This window comes from Spodoptera frugiperda, chromosome 3, assembly GCF_023101765.2.
Source record: "Spodoptera frugiperda isolate SF20-4 chromosome 3, AGI-APGP_CSIRO_Sfru_2.0, whole genome shotgun sequence".
Classification (NCBI taxonomy): domain Eukaryota; kingdom Metazoa; phylum Arthropoda; class Insecta; order Lepidoptera; family Noctuidae; genus Spodoptera; species Spodoptera frugiperda.
Genome location: NC_064214.1, coordinates 11122415 through 11139714, shown reverse-complemented (window position 1 = coordinate 11139714; position 17300 = coordinate 11122415). Strand labels below are relative to the sequence as shown.

General features: G+C 41.7%; 2 protein-coding genes across 2 annotated transcripts in view; one reads left to right on the top strand and one right to left on the bottom strand.

Moving 5' to 3' along the window:
• The window catches only part of LOC118274328 (adipokinetic hormone/corazonin-related peptide receptor variant I), a 146654-nt gene that overhangs the window by 5508 nt on the left and 123846 nt on the right, over positions 1-17300 (top strand). The gene's annotated exons all lie outside the window — the stretch shown is intronic.
• LOC126913059 (uncharacterized) lies at positions 14721-16810 on the bottom strand. The gene is made up of 2 exons (XM_050707729.1): positions 16645-16810; positions 14721-16048 (listed from the first exon to the last, which is right to left on the bottom strand). The coding sequence occupies exons 1-2, from the start codon at positions 16697-16699 to the stop codon at positions 15741-15743; spliced, it is 363 nt and encodes a 120-aa protein (XP_050563686.1). The 5' UTR covers positions 16700-16810; the 3' UTR covers positions 14721-15740.

The following is a 17300-nucleotide window of genomic DNA, read 5'->3' as shown; positions in this document are numbered from 1 at the left end:
TCAGGGTATTCCATTTTTATTAATATTATAATTAATACAATTGTCTATTACTACAAGTAATGTGAACCTTTACACTAGCACTCATTCTGGAAGAATGTGAGAGTTTACTTTGGTTCTGAAAAGTGCCTTCATGAGTTTTAGAGTCATAGCAGACACAAGTCCACGTGGACCGGCTCGACCGGAGTAATATGACCTTTATTTTTTATTCGACAAAAACTAATGCTTGACTACATCCCACCTGATGGTAAGTAGTGATGTAATCGTTGATGGTGAGGCGCACTAGTTTCTTAAGAGCCTATTCACTCTAGACTTGAAGACACCCACATTGTAGTCCGATGGAAAAACCGCAGTAGACAGATTGTTCCAGTCCCTCAATGTACGCGGAATAAACGACGAAGCAAACCGCTTAGTCCGAACCGTAGAAGTTTCGACAACGTAGGGATGGATACCCGCCGTACGACGGCTTGTCCGATGAAAGAAATGGGAAAGAACCTTACAGAAAACCGACAGTACACTACGCTTGCGTTGTGTTTCGTTGTTGTGAGTGAGGTTACCAGAGGCCCAATTACCCCGTTCCTAATCTTCCCAACCCCCGATTCCCCAACAACCCTTAAACTCCTAATCCCCAAAAGGCCGGCAACGCACTTGTAACGCCTCTGGTGTGTCAGCTGCCCATTGTTTACCGGCTTATACCTATACCATAAAAAAAACGTCCATTGATTACAGTTTAAAATACCAACCCGTTTAAAATATCAGCACTAAATATGCAATTATACTTCGTTACTTAAATTGTGTCAGGCGAAGTTTTCAGCACTGAAAAAGCTCGTCCGATGTAATTAAGGGATGAAAATTGAGCCTTTCTGCTCCCACGTAAAATGACGAAAATGAATTGGCCTATTTCGAAAACAAGAACTTGACTTGAATCGAGATTTTTTTTATTGTAACTTTCGTGAGACATACTAAATTAACTATTATGGCTTACTCACGTAACTGTTTGACGAGGAACTCGACTAGTTTCAAGCCATGCTAGAGGCTCATATTCATGAGCAGCATTCCGCGACACACGACGCGGCGATTGTCGTGCTGCTACTGACATGATCATGAATATGACCCTCTAGCATGGCTTGAAACTAGTCGAGTTCCTCGTCAAACAGTTACCTGAATAAGCTGAGATTATTTTTGTTAAAAATATAAGTATGAAGTAGCTTGGACTACTTGGACATCGTACAAAAATATCAGTGTATCGTTTAGATATTTATTTTTATTACATTTTTCAATGGTTGTTACGTTTTCATTCTGTATTGTTTTGAGCTCTATTTTATTTTTCGAATAGAAATATCAAAGTTCAATTGCAGTTTAGCTTACCTTTAGCTATCAAAATATCACGTAATAAAATACAAACATTTATAGTATTATTTGTCGTTTTCGATACAGTTTTGTTTACACGAAATTATATACGAAAATACTAGAAATCAATTAACAATATTCAACTCGTGACATCTATTAATTTAGTACTTTTGACATCGCTGTCTGAAGTTATACCTAACACTAATTTGTTTACGCTTCTAACTTAGGTTACGAACTTGAGTATTGGAGAAGGGTTATGTCACTGTAAAGTTGATTTTGGAGAATAATTCAATTCTTAAATTTTTTTTTAATATTATGATTGAAATGAAACTCTAGTTTTGAGTTGATTAGGTAAACGATTATATAAACTCATATTCCATATAATCCCCTATTAAATATAAAAAATAATTTATAACATTAAATGTAAATCTTGTAGTAACCATGTTATTAAAAAATGGTATACTCTAAAGAACGAATGACCTACTTGACTAAAGCAAAGTGGGTCCCCTATTAAGACACCATTGATTACTATTCGGCAGATAACTGAATATAAATATTTATTTAATTTTCATAGGCGACAAAGATTGCAAATTTTCTATTATTTCTTTAGCTACATTTTTGAGATTTCAATGCACGATCACGTTTCAAAGAAAAGGTAAACAATAAAATTGATTATTGATTTATTTATGGAAGGAGATCGAAATTTTCCATTGAAATGCCACCCATACAAGCCTCTTTTATGACTTCGTGTTTCGTCACAATATTGCAGTTATTTCATAGAAAATTAAACTTAATTTTCAATTCAATAAGTTTCCAAGAATTTTACACTTTTAGAGTGCTCTGTGCAAACAAAATTTTGTTACATTGACTTTTTAGTTTGTTTCTTAGAAAAGTATATGCATGTTAAAATAGCATCACGTTTTTCAAGCCCTAAAGGGGTTAGGTAAAGTTCACAATGTTACACTCATATTTCAATTTTTGTCTATACTTATCAAAAACTGTTATGTTTATACATGTCCTATGCAGTACAAGATGAGTTTATTGACATACACAAACACATGGTAGAATTTCAAGCAGTACAGACTTTTACACAAGAGTCTGATGACACTATAGACACTTTTTAGAGGTGGTAATCATCCACTAACTTCTTCCGCCTCAGGTGAGGTGAGAAGGAGTGTCAGACTCTTACTGACTAAAATCACCCTGTTCCTACTCCTGCTCTTTGAGCCGGAGCCCTGACAACTCGTTAGGTCGTCCGCGGCTCCGTATCGGGCATCAGCTACTGGGCCCCATCTGTGGTTATCCTTTGGTTCTTTGAGGCGCTTGACGGCCCGTTTACTCGGGTCTGGTTCTTGTCAGGCGGAGAGCTAAAATTGCTCGCCGTTCACAGAAATACATTTTAAACCAATTTAATGCATACCTTATTTGACTGGAAGATAAATGATCAAGTACAGCGACTTACAAGTTTATTTACTTACTAGCTTCCGCCCGCGACTCCGTCCGCGCGGATGTCGGTCTTCGCGTAGAAGTTTTATTCCTCCATTTTGGCAGTTTTATCTCGCTACAATGACGTCGGGTATCGCTGTGAACGTGATGTCATCCTATACGGGCCATAAATGCGTCTAGCACTAAGCAAGTCAACGATACGGTAAAATAACGATAAGAAAACTGTAATCCTGAGCCGTAATGACCAAATTGACCTGTTTACCAGTACCCTTTCAGTTTATATTAGCATATCAACTGACCTCCTACGCGTTGATCTTAGTTTAACTATGTGTAACATAACGTCAGGTTTTTATGTCTCCGTTGAAGGCACAGGTTTGAAGGGGTAGGCAGAGGTGCAAATGTGTATTGTCTTACTTCTTACTAATATTATAAATCTTAACGTTTGTGAGTTAGTGTGTTTGTGTATCAATCTCGTTAAAACTGCTGAAGGGTTCGAGATGTAATTTGGAACAGGGATAGACTATGGTCTGGATTAACATATATCTGACGGGAGGCAATTCAGATATTACTCATCAGTGACATTCTTTATATCTCTCCCATCGCAATATATATACAAGCCGAATATTTTGTTTGTACTATATGCGTAAGTATTTGCAATATGAGAGCATCGTGTGTAAATACCAACAGTACGAACACGCTTTAGCCGAAACTCCAATATGTTACGTCGTATTTTAGCCAGATATTTCCGCGAAATGATTCGGTTAATTCTCACTGCGCATTTCACAGGCAAAGAGTCAATAAATAAATATTATTGTGATAAATAACTTTTAAGTGAATTAATAAATCCCATTTGCAGACAGTTGACCGCCACGGATGGGATCAGTAGGAGTGATCTGCGGACTGCCTAGCGGGTTACCAGGGCTAGGACTTGAAAAGCAGGAGTAGGAACGAGGTGGTTTTTAGTCAGTAAGAATATGACACTCTCTTCGCTTAAGCCGGAAAGTCATTGAACGATTTACCCACCTTAAAAAAAACAGTTGTATCTGTATATCAGCTAAAAGGCTCATTTAATGAGATTTTCTTTTCAAAATTTAGATGTTTTGCATTTTATTTAGAGGAACATTTTTTTAACTTAAGGGGTGTCTCATAGAGCCATCTCGTCTGGGGAGAACGGAGGAGACTGTTAGACTCTTACTGACTAATGCTAAAAACCTCCCCGTTGTCCCGTCTCACACGTAGGTACGAGTGTGCGGGAAACACAGTATTCCAGAGCTCATTTTAGAGTACCTACATTACATTTTTATGAGTAACTAAGAAAAAACTCTTCATATGTTGCTCTTGAAATGACAGGCGTAGTGTTACATAATTTTCTTTTCATACCTGTTCAATACACGAAGCATTAAGACATTTCTATTCAAAAAGCGCCTGTATGTTTTGAGATCATACATTAGTCTGAAGTCTGTTTGCTCGAGAATCGAGAGAGGCGCTAAAATTACGTTCTATTGTCAATAGAATATAGTAAGATGCACATAATAATTCAGTGCGCACATAATTCACACTAATATTATAAATGTGAAAGTTAGTTTATTCGGCTGTTAGAGGTAATTAGATGTTTGTCCGTCAATCACGCTGAAACTACAAAACGGATTTTTATGAAATTTGGTATAGAGACAGTAATAAAAAAATATTCCACAGGAAAGCGAAATGCTAGTTGATAATAAAATTAAGAGGTTTATATAAGAACTAGAAACAATGAACTAGAAAATAAACTGAGGAAATTGTGACTTATTATATAGGGTGACTGATTTAGTGAAGGATATATTTGAATCACGTGATTGTACTCATGCTTACATTAACTTCCCTAAATATATATATATATATATATATTTAGGCAAGTATATATATATTCTTATTTTATTTATTCTTATTGTACCACAATAATACAGCAAAATTTCATTAGCACGCGCGCGTAAAGTCTCAAAATTCCTACTAGTCTCCCTATAATGCAAGCGCGGGCAGCAGACAGCTAATTATGCGGAAAGCTGCGCGCGCGAAATTATGTTGTTTTGTGGTCACCTTATATGCGCATATCCAATAATAACAGAGAAATAATAACACTACCTTTACGGAATAAAAGTTCTATAAAATAATAATACTACAGGACCATAAAATGTAAATTCTATTTTCTAAAACGACGATATTTCCATTCATACAACGGTTAATATTATTGTACCTACTTCCATTTCGAGATTATTGCCTCAAGGCTCATTCGTTCGTACTTCAGACAACAAAATTACACACAATTAGAGTGAATTTTAGCTTGTGTAATTGTCAGGAAAGAGATGTTTTAAATGTGACTGCATAACTGTATAAACGTGTTGAGATAACTACACAATTTAAAACGGATGTAGACAGAAAAGTTATAATATAACACACAATTTTAATACATTATCTTTACTTTACGTATTTTACATAATTAAATATAAGTTGCAACACGCTAGGATTTTCTCGTGGTGTGTCGTGAGTGTGTTTACAAACATACATGTTCACATACGAATGATACCCAAACCGCAAACAACAATTTGTAGATCACGCAAAGAGGAAATGAAACCCGCTACACATTGTGTGGTAGCCCAGCCAACGCATGCTGTAGTTATTACGCTACAGCCCGATGCGGTCCAAAGGGGCGTAACGTATGGCGACGTCCTCGCCAAATTGAAGGGGGCGGTGACTCCCGCGGAGTTCGGGGCCCCTGACGGGTTCTCAATGAAGGTGACGGCAACTGGAGCCCGTCTACTTGAGGTCCCCGGCGCGGCCAGCGGTTCATCCGCCGACGCCCTAGCCGAAAGGATTAGGGCGTGTCTTGGTGCGGAAGAGGCTCGCGTGTCCAGGCCCATCAAGTGCCTTGACCTACGAATAATGGGCCTGGACGACTCCGTGACGGAGCACGAAGTGGTGGCCGCTGTCGCCAGGACGGGAGGGTGCCCTGTTGACCAGGTCAAGGCAGGCACCATCCGTCCGGACAACTCGGGGCTGCGCTCGGTGGTGGTAAGCTGCCCCGTGACAGCGGCCAAAAAGATTAAGGAGGGCAGAAGGCTCCTGGTGGGGTGGGTCTCGGCGCAGGTCAAGCTGCTCGAGGCCCGGCCTCTGAGGTGCTACCGCTGCCACGTGGGCCACCACGTGAGCGTTAAATGCACCTCGGAGGTTGACCGCAGCGACCGCTGCTTCCGCTGCGGTCAGCCCGGTCACAAGGCCGGTACGTGCACCGCCCCGCTGCACTGCGACGCATGTGCAGCGGCCGGCAAGCCGGCCAATCACCGGGTCGGGAGCAAGGCCTGCTCCCCGCCTACCAAACCCAGGGGCAAGGGTAGGCCCTCCGCCGCCCCCGTCGTCTCCGCCACCGCCGCCGCCGCAGTCGCCACTGCTACCGCCGCCGCGGCCACCGCCAGCCGTAATGCCGCCAGGGAGGAGGTCGTGATGGATTGTCAGTAATGACTCCATTCCGCCTCCTCCAGGCGAATATCAACCACTGCGCCGCCGCTCAAGACCTTCTACTCCAGAGCATGGCGCAGTGGTCAATAAATGTCGCTGTGGTCTCCGAGCCGTATTTCGTCCCGCCCAGGGATCACGGGGTTGCGGACTTGGACGGCTCGGTGACCATCATCTCGTCGGCCGCCGCCGGTACCCCGACTCTCGAGAGCGCTCAGAGAGGCCGGGGTTGTGTCGCAGCACGGTTCGGAGAGATCGCTGTGGTGGGCGTGTATTTCTCTCCGAACCGAACTCTCGTCGAGTTCCACAACTCCCTGAGGGAGTTGGTTGACGTCGTCGTCGGGTTCCGTTCCCTCCCCGTGCTTGTCCTCGGGGACTTCAATGCCAAGAACTTGGCTTGGGGTTCCCGGTTGACCGACATTCGGGGTAGGATGGTGGAAGACTGGGCTCTGGAGACAGGCCTAGTCGTCCTGAACCGGGGTTCTGTCCCCACGTGTGTGCGGATGCAGGGTGAATCGGTGGTGGACATCTCGTTCGCCAGCCCCGCTCTGTCACCGCGTGTTGTTGACTGGCGCGTTATGGAGGAGGTGGAGACGTTTTCTGACCACCGGTACATCCGGTTCAACGTCTCCGCCGAGTCCGCGGACCCACCAGTCAGACAGGCCCCATGTGGCCCGCGTTGGGCGCTAAGACAGCTGGACCGGGAGCTTTTCCTGGAAGCCGCAATCGTGCAGGCCTGGGTGATACCACCAGACAGGCCTGCCGACATCGATGAGGAAGCAAGATGGCTCCAGGACGCCATGTCCAAAATATGTGACGTGGCGATGCCCCGGGTCCGGCCAGGTCAGCGCAAGCGCCAGGTGTACTGGTGGTCGCAAGAGTTGGCTGCTCTACGCAGTACGTGCGTTACTGCGCGACGCCGGTACACCAGGCACCGCAGGCTCCGTATCCGCGCTCCAGACGCGGAGGTAAGAGAGGCGGAGTTGTACGAGGGGTACAAGGCGGCAAAGGCCGCCCTAAAAGCGGAGATTTGGCGGGCTAAAGAGGAAGCCCGCCGGGAGATGCTGGAGACTCTGAACAGAGATCCATGGGGGCGCCCCTATCGGATGGTGCGCGATAAGCTCCGCACCTGGGCTCCCCCGCTGACTCAGAGTCTCCGGCCAGAAATCGTGGAAGAGGTGGTCGGCGCCTTGTTCCCCCGACTATGGAGGGGCTTCACCCCTCCATCCATGACTCCGCCCCCTGCGGTGCCCAATGCGGGCCACAGCGACGACGACGACGACATCGTTCCGGAGGTGACCGAGGCAGAAATGAGAGCGGCGGTGCGCCGGATGGGCGCCAAGAATACCGCCCCAGGACCCGATGGCCTGCATGGCAAGGCGTGGGTCCTGGCCTCAGAGGCTCTCGGGCCTCGATTATTAGGTCTCTACAGCGCATGCTTGGAGAGGGGCCAGTTCCCTCTTCAGTGGAAGACGGGAAAACTGGTCCTCGTGAAGAAGCCGGGGCGCCCTGCGGACTCTCCGTCCGCGTACCGGCCCATTGTGCTGCTCGACGAGGTGGGAAAAGTTTTCGAAAGGATAATTTCGAACCGCCTCGTCGCGCACTTGTCGGAACTTGGGCCGGACCTCGCGGATGGCCAGTTCGGTTTCCGCAGAGGGCGCTCCACGGTGGACGCCATCATGCGCGTACGAGACCTCACGACGGGGACTGCAGTGTCCAGGGGTAAGGTCGTTGTGGCGGTGTCTTTGGACATCGCCAACGCCTTTAACTCTCTACCCTGGACTGCATACTGGAGGCACTCCGGTACCACCGGGTGCCTACCTATCTCCGTCGTGTTATCGAGGCCTACCTGACGGATAGGTTCGTCACCTACCCCGGTCACCAAGGTGAGTGGAATCGGCGAGAGATGTCGCGCGGTGTTCCACAGGGTTCGGTTTTGGGGCCGCTCCTGTGGAACATCGGTTACGACTGGGTGCTGCGCACCGACCTCCCGAACGGTGTCAGCGTAGTCTGCTACGCCGACGATACGCTGGTGCTAGCGCACGGGAGGTCGCACCAGGCGGCGGCCAATTTAATTAGAGCGGTTGCGACGGTCGTTGCAAGGATCCGGCAATTGGGACTCGAGGTGGCGCTCCACAAGTCCGAGGCCATGTGTTTTCATGGCCGCGGAAACGCGCCACCTCCGGATGGGTCCCAAATAACGGCAGGAGGGGTTACCATCGGCGTCGAACGACGATGAAGTACCTAGGACTCGTTTCGATGGAACTTCGTGGAGCATATGTGTAAGTTGGAACGGAAGCGGCTCCTGCCCAACCTCGGGGGCCAAATGCCTCCTGCCGGAGGTAGTACGCGGGGATCGTGCGGTCCATGGCCCTCTACGGAGCCCCTGTGTGGGCGCCGAACCTGATGCGGCGGCCAGCTCGGGCGCTGCTCACGTCCCAGAGGGTCATGGCCATTCGAGTGATCCGCGGATATCGCACGATCTCCGGAGAGGCGGCCAACCTCCTTGCCGGATCCCGCCGTGGGATTTGGAGGCGAAGGTGCTCGCGCGCGTCTTTAGTTTCGCGCCGACGCGCGTCGCCGGGGCGAAACTCCACTGCCGCGCCAGATTGTTGCGTGGCGGGATGAGCTCCGGCGCGATCTCATGGCGGAATGGCAGCAGCGACTGTCGCAACCAAGGCTGGGCTTGTCATTGCAGCGGTACCCCTCAGAGGAGTGGCTAGAGAGGCGCCACGGCGTTACCTACCGCCTGACGCAGGTTTACCGACATGGAATTTTAGGTTCCTGTTTCTGATTGGGCGGAAAACGCCCGGGTGTTTAACTGCGACTGCCCGGAGGACACGTATGGAACGTACGTTGCGGTCTGCCAATTGAACCGCCGTGTCCTCAGGGATGTGGTCGGCGATAATCTCGCGTCCGGCACTGATACAAGCCATGGTAGCGAGGGGGACTGGGATGCTTTCCTTTGCGTATTTTAAGGAGGAGGCGGGGCGCGTGAGGAACGAATTCCTCACAGTCGCGAGAGACACGGGCGTCTCGGACGATTCCGGCCACCGTAAGTGCGGGTCCGGACGGTGAGCAAGGGTATCGCCGCCCGACCAGAGACCCGTGCGTGCGGCGCGTCGTTCTGCGCGCGCCTCAAAGAGCCATCAACACCACAGATGGGGCCCATAGGGCTGAAATCCGGATACTACCTAGCGGGTTTACCGGGGCTCCGGCTCGAAACAACAGGATTTGGTGGTTTTTAGTCAGTAAGAGTCTGACACTCCCTCTCGCCTCGCCCAAGGCGGGAGAAGTCATTGGATGATTTTCCACCCTAAAAAAAAAAAAAAAAAAAAAAAGCCCAGCCAACGCATAACGCAATCGCATAAAAATTAATGAAAATACGTAACGAAAATCATTTGTAGATTAAAATATAGTAAAGATCTGCTCTTCTCCTATTTATTTATACTGTCAAGTCGAAGTAATGTACTGGAACTATGGTTGAATGAAAAATACAAAATAAAGACTTTATACAGGTGCTCATTAATCATGTCTAGACTGTTAACGTCATTTTAGTACATACATAACTTATACTCGTCTAACTGACAATCTCTGTCTTCCCTAAATTCACTTATCAACTCACACTCCAGACGAATTAAAGCTATAATGCAATGTTCATTCAAGTATAAACTAAGAACTTCTCATGAACAGTAAAAATTATCGCACGTTTCTACAATTCGTGTCTTGAATTAGCAAATGAGAGACATTAGGGGTTTACGCAGACGAGAAACTTTTGTCCGACTTTCTAACTGCATCGTGAGGTACTTTAAAACTTTTTTTGTGAGATATCCGATTAAGTTTATTCTAATTTCTGCCAGTAATGTGTCGTGTTTTTCATACCATTTATCGACCCGAAACACAAGAGGTATTACAAGTGCGTTGCCGGCCATTTAGGGGTTAGGAATTTAAGGGTTATTGGGAAATCGGGAATTGGGAATAATGGGCCTCTCGTGAACCTTACTCACAGAACGTAACATAACCCAAGCGTTGTTTCACGTTGGTTTTCTGTGAGGCGTGTGTGCGGTATCACTCTGGTCGAACCAGCCAATTCCTGCCAAAGCATGGCTCTCCCACACTTAAATAGCACTCATGACTCGTGGCATAGAATATGATGAAATCTAAATAGACAAAACTTCACGATGCAGTTAAGATTCAAATTATCAGTAGCTTTTATAATTCGGAATTAATTTTTATGCTTACCAACCAAAAATCCCCAGTCTACATACCCCAAGAGTGACTATAATAATTATTTATCTTAAGTATGATTGCAGAGAGCGACCTAAGTGCTCCCACTTGTTAGAATTCTGTAACAAATGTCAGTACCACGGCCAACAGAACAAAACACTTTAGCGGATTGTGTTCTGAACTACAGCACTGACACAGATTAAGTGGTAAGACATGGGCGAAGCTATTGTGAATGGAAATGGAATAATAATTTAAGGGTTTTTTTTTGTATAATATTAGTGCGTATTTTATTGTATTTTAATCATGATGATAACCTAATAAGGAATTAGAATTGCACCGAATTGCATCCCCGAGAGCGTAGGCAGAGGTGCACACGTAATGCCACGGTATAATGTACACCCACTTTTCACCATTTGTGTTATAAGTCCCATGTGAGGGGGTGAGCAATATACTGGACAGAATTCCAGACTGCCTACTGAGGAATTTTCAAAAAAGACCAACTATACTTTGCCCAACCCGGGACAAAGGAGGCTAAGCATTCATCAATCAAAAGCACTTTTGAAACTTCAATACACGTGTTCAGAGAAAAGATCAGGAATAACTTTTAACGGGGCATTTGATGTCACCACGTGGCAATAAACTCCACCAAAAATACTTTATTTGATTACTTGAAAAATCATCCAATTACAATGTAGGTTATTCGAAAATTTCCCTCTATACTTTAATTGAGTAAAGCCTCTTCGCTTCAAACTGACTGACACTTTCAGATAAACAGCTTTCAAGAACCCTCAGTACTATTTAACGTTTTGACATTTAACTTCTTATTTTCAACCTAGAAAATGTTTTAATGGACTGCCTCGTTGGTCGAGTGGTCGCAAGTGCGACTTCCGGACAAGGTGTCTCGGGTTCGATGCCCGGGTCGGGCAAAGTATTACTGGGTTTTTTTCGGATTTTCGAAAAATTTCTCAATAGTAGCACGGAGTCTGGAATTGTGCCCAGTATATGGCAATAGGTTACCCCTATTATACGGGACTTATAACACAAATAGTAAAATGAGTGTATATTATAATATGCATCTCTGCCTACCCCTTCGGGGATAAAAGGCGTGACGTTGTGTATGTGTGTGTATTTATCTTACAAGCTCCTGTAGACTGAAAAAACTGGAAACCTTTCTTATTTGAAATATGTAAAATATATTTTTAGAAATTATTTCGCTTTTAACCACTCGTGGCTTCCCCTTGAGACCATTTACAGAGTTTCTCAGTACATTTTAGTTTTTTTTTCATTCTATTATTATAAACGAAGCGTGAATCTCCCCCAAACTCCCAAGCTCCCCCAACTAGAGAGCATTGTACAACTATTACTAAGTCAAGTAAGTTATTACTTCACATATATTTTATAAAAGGGGTTACGTGAATACGATGAAAACTAAAGAAGTATAATAGTATATTATTAGCTCCTTCGCCGCAGTTTCACCCTCTCTGCTCAGCCCTTGTAACCTTTTAGTCTATAACCTTCCTCGCTAATTGGATTATCTAATACCAATATAAAAATATAATTATACCTAGAATTTGGACCTGTAGTTCTAGAGATTAGTACGATCAGGCAAACAAAGCAACCAACAAAATTCAGCATTATAGAAAAAAGTGTAAGAAAATAATCGCTTTGTGTTTCTGCCTACCAGCATGCGATAAAAATACGTTAATATCTGTTTATTTCAATAAGCTGAATTTGTTGCTAATATCGAAATTGAGGAAAGCCATGCTTCGTCACGTATGGGCCGGCTCTACTGGAATATTCACGTACCAAGGCCTCACAGAAAATTGACGTGATACAACACTTGCGTTGTATGAGTGAGTGTACCATTTTTCCCCATTTCCAATCTTCCCATTCTCCGATTCCCCAACAACCCTTAAATTCGTAATCCAGAAGGCCGGAAACACTAACACAATAAATTGTTTTTAAATATTATTATTTTTCAATAATATTTGAATATAATTTATTATTCTTCTACCAGTTTAACCCCAACGCACAACAAAAAACAAAAGAAATAAATTAATCAATCGTCCCTCCTAAATATATCTTCGTTAACGTTGTATTTCAAGTTCAAAGTGACGGGAGGAGGGAATGTCCCTCTCTATATAAATCATTAGGCTTAAGATACAATGGGAAATGTTAGGACTTAAAGAGATTTCATGGTATAAGAGGTAATTTATCTATACATATAATAAAATCGTAGAAAAGTGCTGTCTGTACATTGAAAATAAAAATAAAAAAAATAGCAGGGGTTATTGTTATGTCGATGTCGAACCCAAAAATGTAATTAACTTTTTTTTCTGTTTGTCGGTTTGTCTGTTTGTCTGTTTGTCTGTTTGTCTATGCGCGCTAATCTCAGAAACGGCTGATCCGAGTTGGATGCGGTTTTCACGAATATATTGTGGTATGCTTCAATTTACATTTAGTGTTTGTTTCATGTCAATCGGTTCATAAATAAAAAAGTTATGTCAAATTAAAGAATCACGTCGAACACTATTCTATGCTTATACCATTAATCGCCACAACTATTTGACGGATTTGGTTGAAATTTGGTACAGATATAGTTTAGAACCTTAGAAAGGACATAGGATAGGACATACAAAATAGTAAAAAGCAATGAAAAATATAATATAATACAACTTTTAGTACAAAGAAAACGCTCTAACGAAATTAGATTAGATTTAAGTCGTTTCTTTTAAATTATTTAGTTTAAGCTTGGTTATTATAGCATAGAGGATAGGTTGTAATATAATTTCTTTTTTAATTGTTATAAATTCGTAATTTGTAGCTTTCTTTAGTTTTAAGTTAGTTTTCATCTTAAGTTCGGAAAGATTATAATATTTCTTTAGTTTAAGTCCGTTTTTAAACTATTTTTTCAATGCCCTAAGTGAGTATACATCTATTAAATTCATATGCAGAGCTCATTATGTTGATTTTTGAAGAGTTCCCTGGAATATCTTCCACATCTCATTTTTGAAGAGATCCCGCGAGATCGGGAACTATGTGGTTAAAACCAAAAATTTGCCGGAAGTCACTATTCCACGCGAACGAAGTCGCGGGCAAAAGCTAGTTTTGAATAAAAATCAAAATACATACGAGTAATATGTCAAGTCGTGACGAGCGTACGTCAATTGCATCAGATTGGATTGATCAGCTCTGTACTTAAGGTACTTTAAGGTTTGACTAAATATTTGTGTTACATTGTGCTCACAAAGTTGAACCAACGAATATACGAATAATCTATGGAGTTCCTTGCTCGTTTTTCTCTATAGGAATCTACAAATAGTTGACTCTCCCACACTTAAGCATGATGGCTCTCTCACACTCACACTTAAAATATTCTTTACCCCTTTTGCTCTCAAACACATGACGTCATCGCTGTTCATTAAAAGAGCATCGACTTTCAGAAGTTTCTAGAAAACTCATCCACATTTTAATTTTAAATCGATTATAATCATAATATAAAGTGGTTTTACATGTCTCAAGAACCTTTTTTTTAGATAGACAGAGGGCGTGTGTGCTTTATAGTAATCTTTTTTTATTAGAAGACATGCGTAGGTTGGGATTGTCGACTATGAAAACAAAAGAATATTAGTAAACGAACGATTATTTTGTGTACATTAGTTAGGCTTTGTGTACATTTGTGGCATGTTAAAATAAAGGGATTTGAACTTGTTTATAATAAAACCTCTGCAAATAACTTATTAATTTCATGCTTGTTGGTTATAAATGTTTTCGTTTTCAAATTACATAATATGTTAATTTTACATTTATTATGGGACCGTATTGAAAATGTTTAATTGCAGAGGTGATTTCAGGATGTTATGTGAGCTGCGGACTGTCTAACGGGTTATCGGGGCTTCGGCTCGAAAAGCAGGACTAGGAACGTGGTGGTTTTTAGTCAGTAAGAGTCTGGCGCTCCCTCTGAGAAGCAATTGGGTGATTTTCCTCCCTCAAAAAAAAAATAGGCGGTATAATGCGCCTTTGCATGACCCTAAAAGAAAATAAATCCGTGATAAAATTACTTTATATTCGAATGTTAGTAAAATTCGTCAGCCTGAAAATGTGCACGCTGCTTAAGAATGTTTACTATCGTATTTTGGGCATTAAGTAGGCGTTACCACTTAGGATAAGGGTTTTTAAAACAATTTACCAACAAGAATTACAAATATTAATGTATATTAGGAGTCAAAGTATTTTGAACTTTATTTTTATTTTATTTACAACACATTTTGCATTCATTTGTTTTCTGAGAACTCTTTTATTGTAGTTTATATTACAATGCTGTAGATTTGTATCATTAAAATGTTTAAATGAATTTGATACTTTAAATCAACTCTTTAAAGTAGAATTTGGAGTTACAAGACTTTTTTTGTAGTGACATTTCTTTTGCAGAAAATCTAATAATCAATTTCTTTGTATCAATAAGTGATATTGTGAGATAGTGAAACGTAATAAAATTTGTGAAATAAGCAATTATAACTAACAGTTTTAATAAAATAGTCATTGGTTAAATTAAAATGGCCACATTTCAAAATCATTATGCATTTATTTAAATCAACTAAAAATCACGGTTTACTCACGTATTATTAACGAAAAAAAAAACTCTACAAGTTTCCGTGATTTTTAGTTAATTTAGTATGTCTCACGATAGTTATTATAAAACAAGCGTTTGTTTAAACTCAATATTTCACTTCTACTTCTACAATCAAACTAAATTTTTGACACAATCATACATGTAACATAACCACAAGCTTGTCTCCCAAAGAGGTGGGCAGAGACAATGGATCGCCAATTGAGACGAATCTGACATACTTCTTTCAATTCATCAACAGCCATCGAAATAAAATAATATTACACACGGTAGAGGGCGCCATAGACGGACATACATCAACCAGATTGGCGATAATTATATTAAAGAAGGGCTAAATTAAAAGTAGCCTTAACCGACGAGCATGCCTGAAATAATTGTTTAAACTAATAAAGAAAAAACTAAAAAATAAAACTTCTCTCCTTTAGGCGACGAAGTACTCGTCCGCATCGCTGTCACTGGGGAACGTTCCCAGAAGACTGGTCATTTATTTTAGTTTTAAGTTAGTTTTTATTCCTTTTCAGGTATTTTTAAGTTGTAAATAATATGCAATCATAATAATCTACTTCGAATAAAAACTCTTAATATCATTATTTAAACTTATTTAGTCATATCTAGCATATTGATCGTTAAAAATAATTGGTCCTTTCGTTGATTGGAATGGATTTGTGAAGAGGGAAGATGAAACTGAATCGTCCTTGTGAAATTCTATTCTGTAGTAAGATGCAACAGGTAACGTATAATATTTATCTTCGATGTAAAGACCAACTTTGATTGGCCCATTTGGCTGTGGAGGAATGTCATCAATAGATAGAACTCTTCCTTCGTGTTTTGGACTCTGTTGACGAGGCGGCGGTGATGATGATGACAAGCAAGCTGATGCCAGACCATTAGATTTATTTTCTGAAAACCCTGTAACAAAAATGTATAATTATTACATACTAATGCTTATAAGAGTGCAAAGGCTTGGTGTCTTTACTTATCGATGGGATACTTTAATTCGAAAATTACTAAACACAATTTGATATTCCGTATATAATACGGTGATTAACAGTACGTAGTTAAAGACTGCACTAAACTGCGTCCATAAACTCAGCAACACACACAAACAAACAGCACTCACAAATAGCAGAACTTGTTAGAAATATACCTTTAAAATATTATATGCACTTTAAATTGATGTTCATTGACAAAATTAATAACACTCATACGTATTTCCTGGTTTACTCACTAACGTAACACACATTATAATGTATGTATTATTGTTATGTGCTAAATATTTATTTTGTATTGTGTCCACCCAAAGGATTATTTGTTAGAAATCACTAGCAGGGATAAGACCGCCTTTGTATCCACTATTTTAATAATTGTTTATTTTTGTATTTATTAATAAACACTATTGTGTAGGTGCAATAAAGTTTTATATATCTATCAATGTTGTATTAAATTCCAACAAACACAAAATAAATTATTCACTTGAAACCGAAAAAGTAAACACTACAACTTACATTGTGGCCCGATTGTGGCTACTAGAAGAACGAACAAGGATTTACTAAACAACATGTCGCTAGCGCAGTCCAATAGGAACTAAGGTAATTGTGGTGATGACAGCTTTATAATGACAGCTTTATATTAGTTTGCGCAGCGCACGTATTTTCCCATACCACTGACAATAATAGATAACAAGGTTTGTTCATAAAACCACCAAAAACGAGTAATTGATTTAATTGGTGTTTCGTTTGGTTTTATTTAATTAGTTTTCCGTCACATGATTTACAAATACACAATTTAACATACACATGACACCCAAAGCTTTCTTTTTTTTTTGAGGGGGGAAAATCATCCAGTGACTTCTCCCGCCTTGGGTGAGGGAGGGAGTGTCAGACTCTTACTGACTAAAAACCACCCTGTTCCTTCTCCTGCTTTGAGCCGGAGCCCCGGTAAATGACACCCAACCCTGAAACAACAATTTGTGGATCACACAAGATTCTTCATTGGTCGAGATTATTCTCATAACCAATGACATGGTGTACCGTGCTCAAATTCACTTTAATCTTTAGAACTGAAACTTACAGAACAGCCTATTCCATTTGCGAGAACACATAATCCAAAGCCCATACCTGAACTTCTCAGATGGGGCTGATGCCTGATCCGGAGTTGCGGA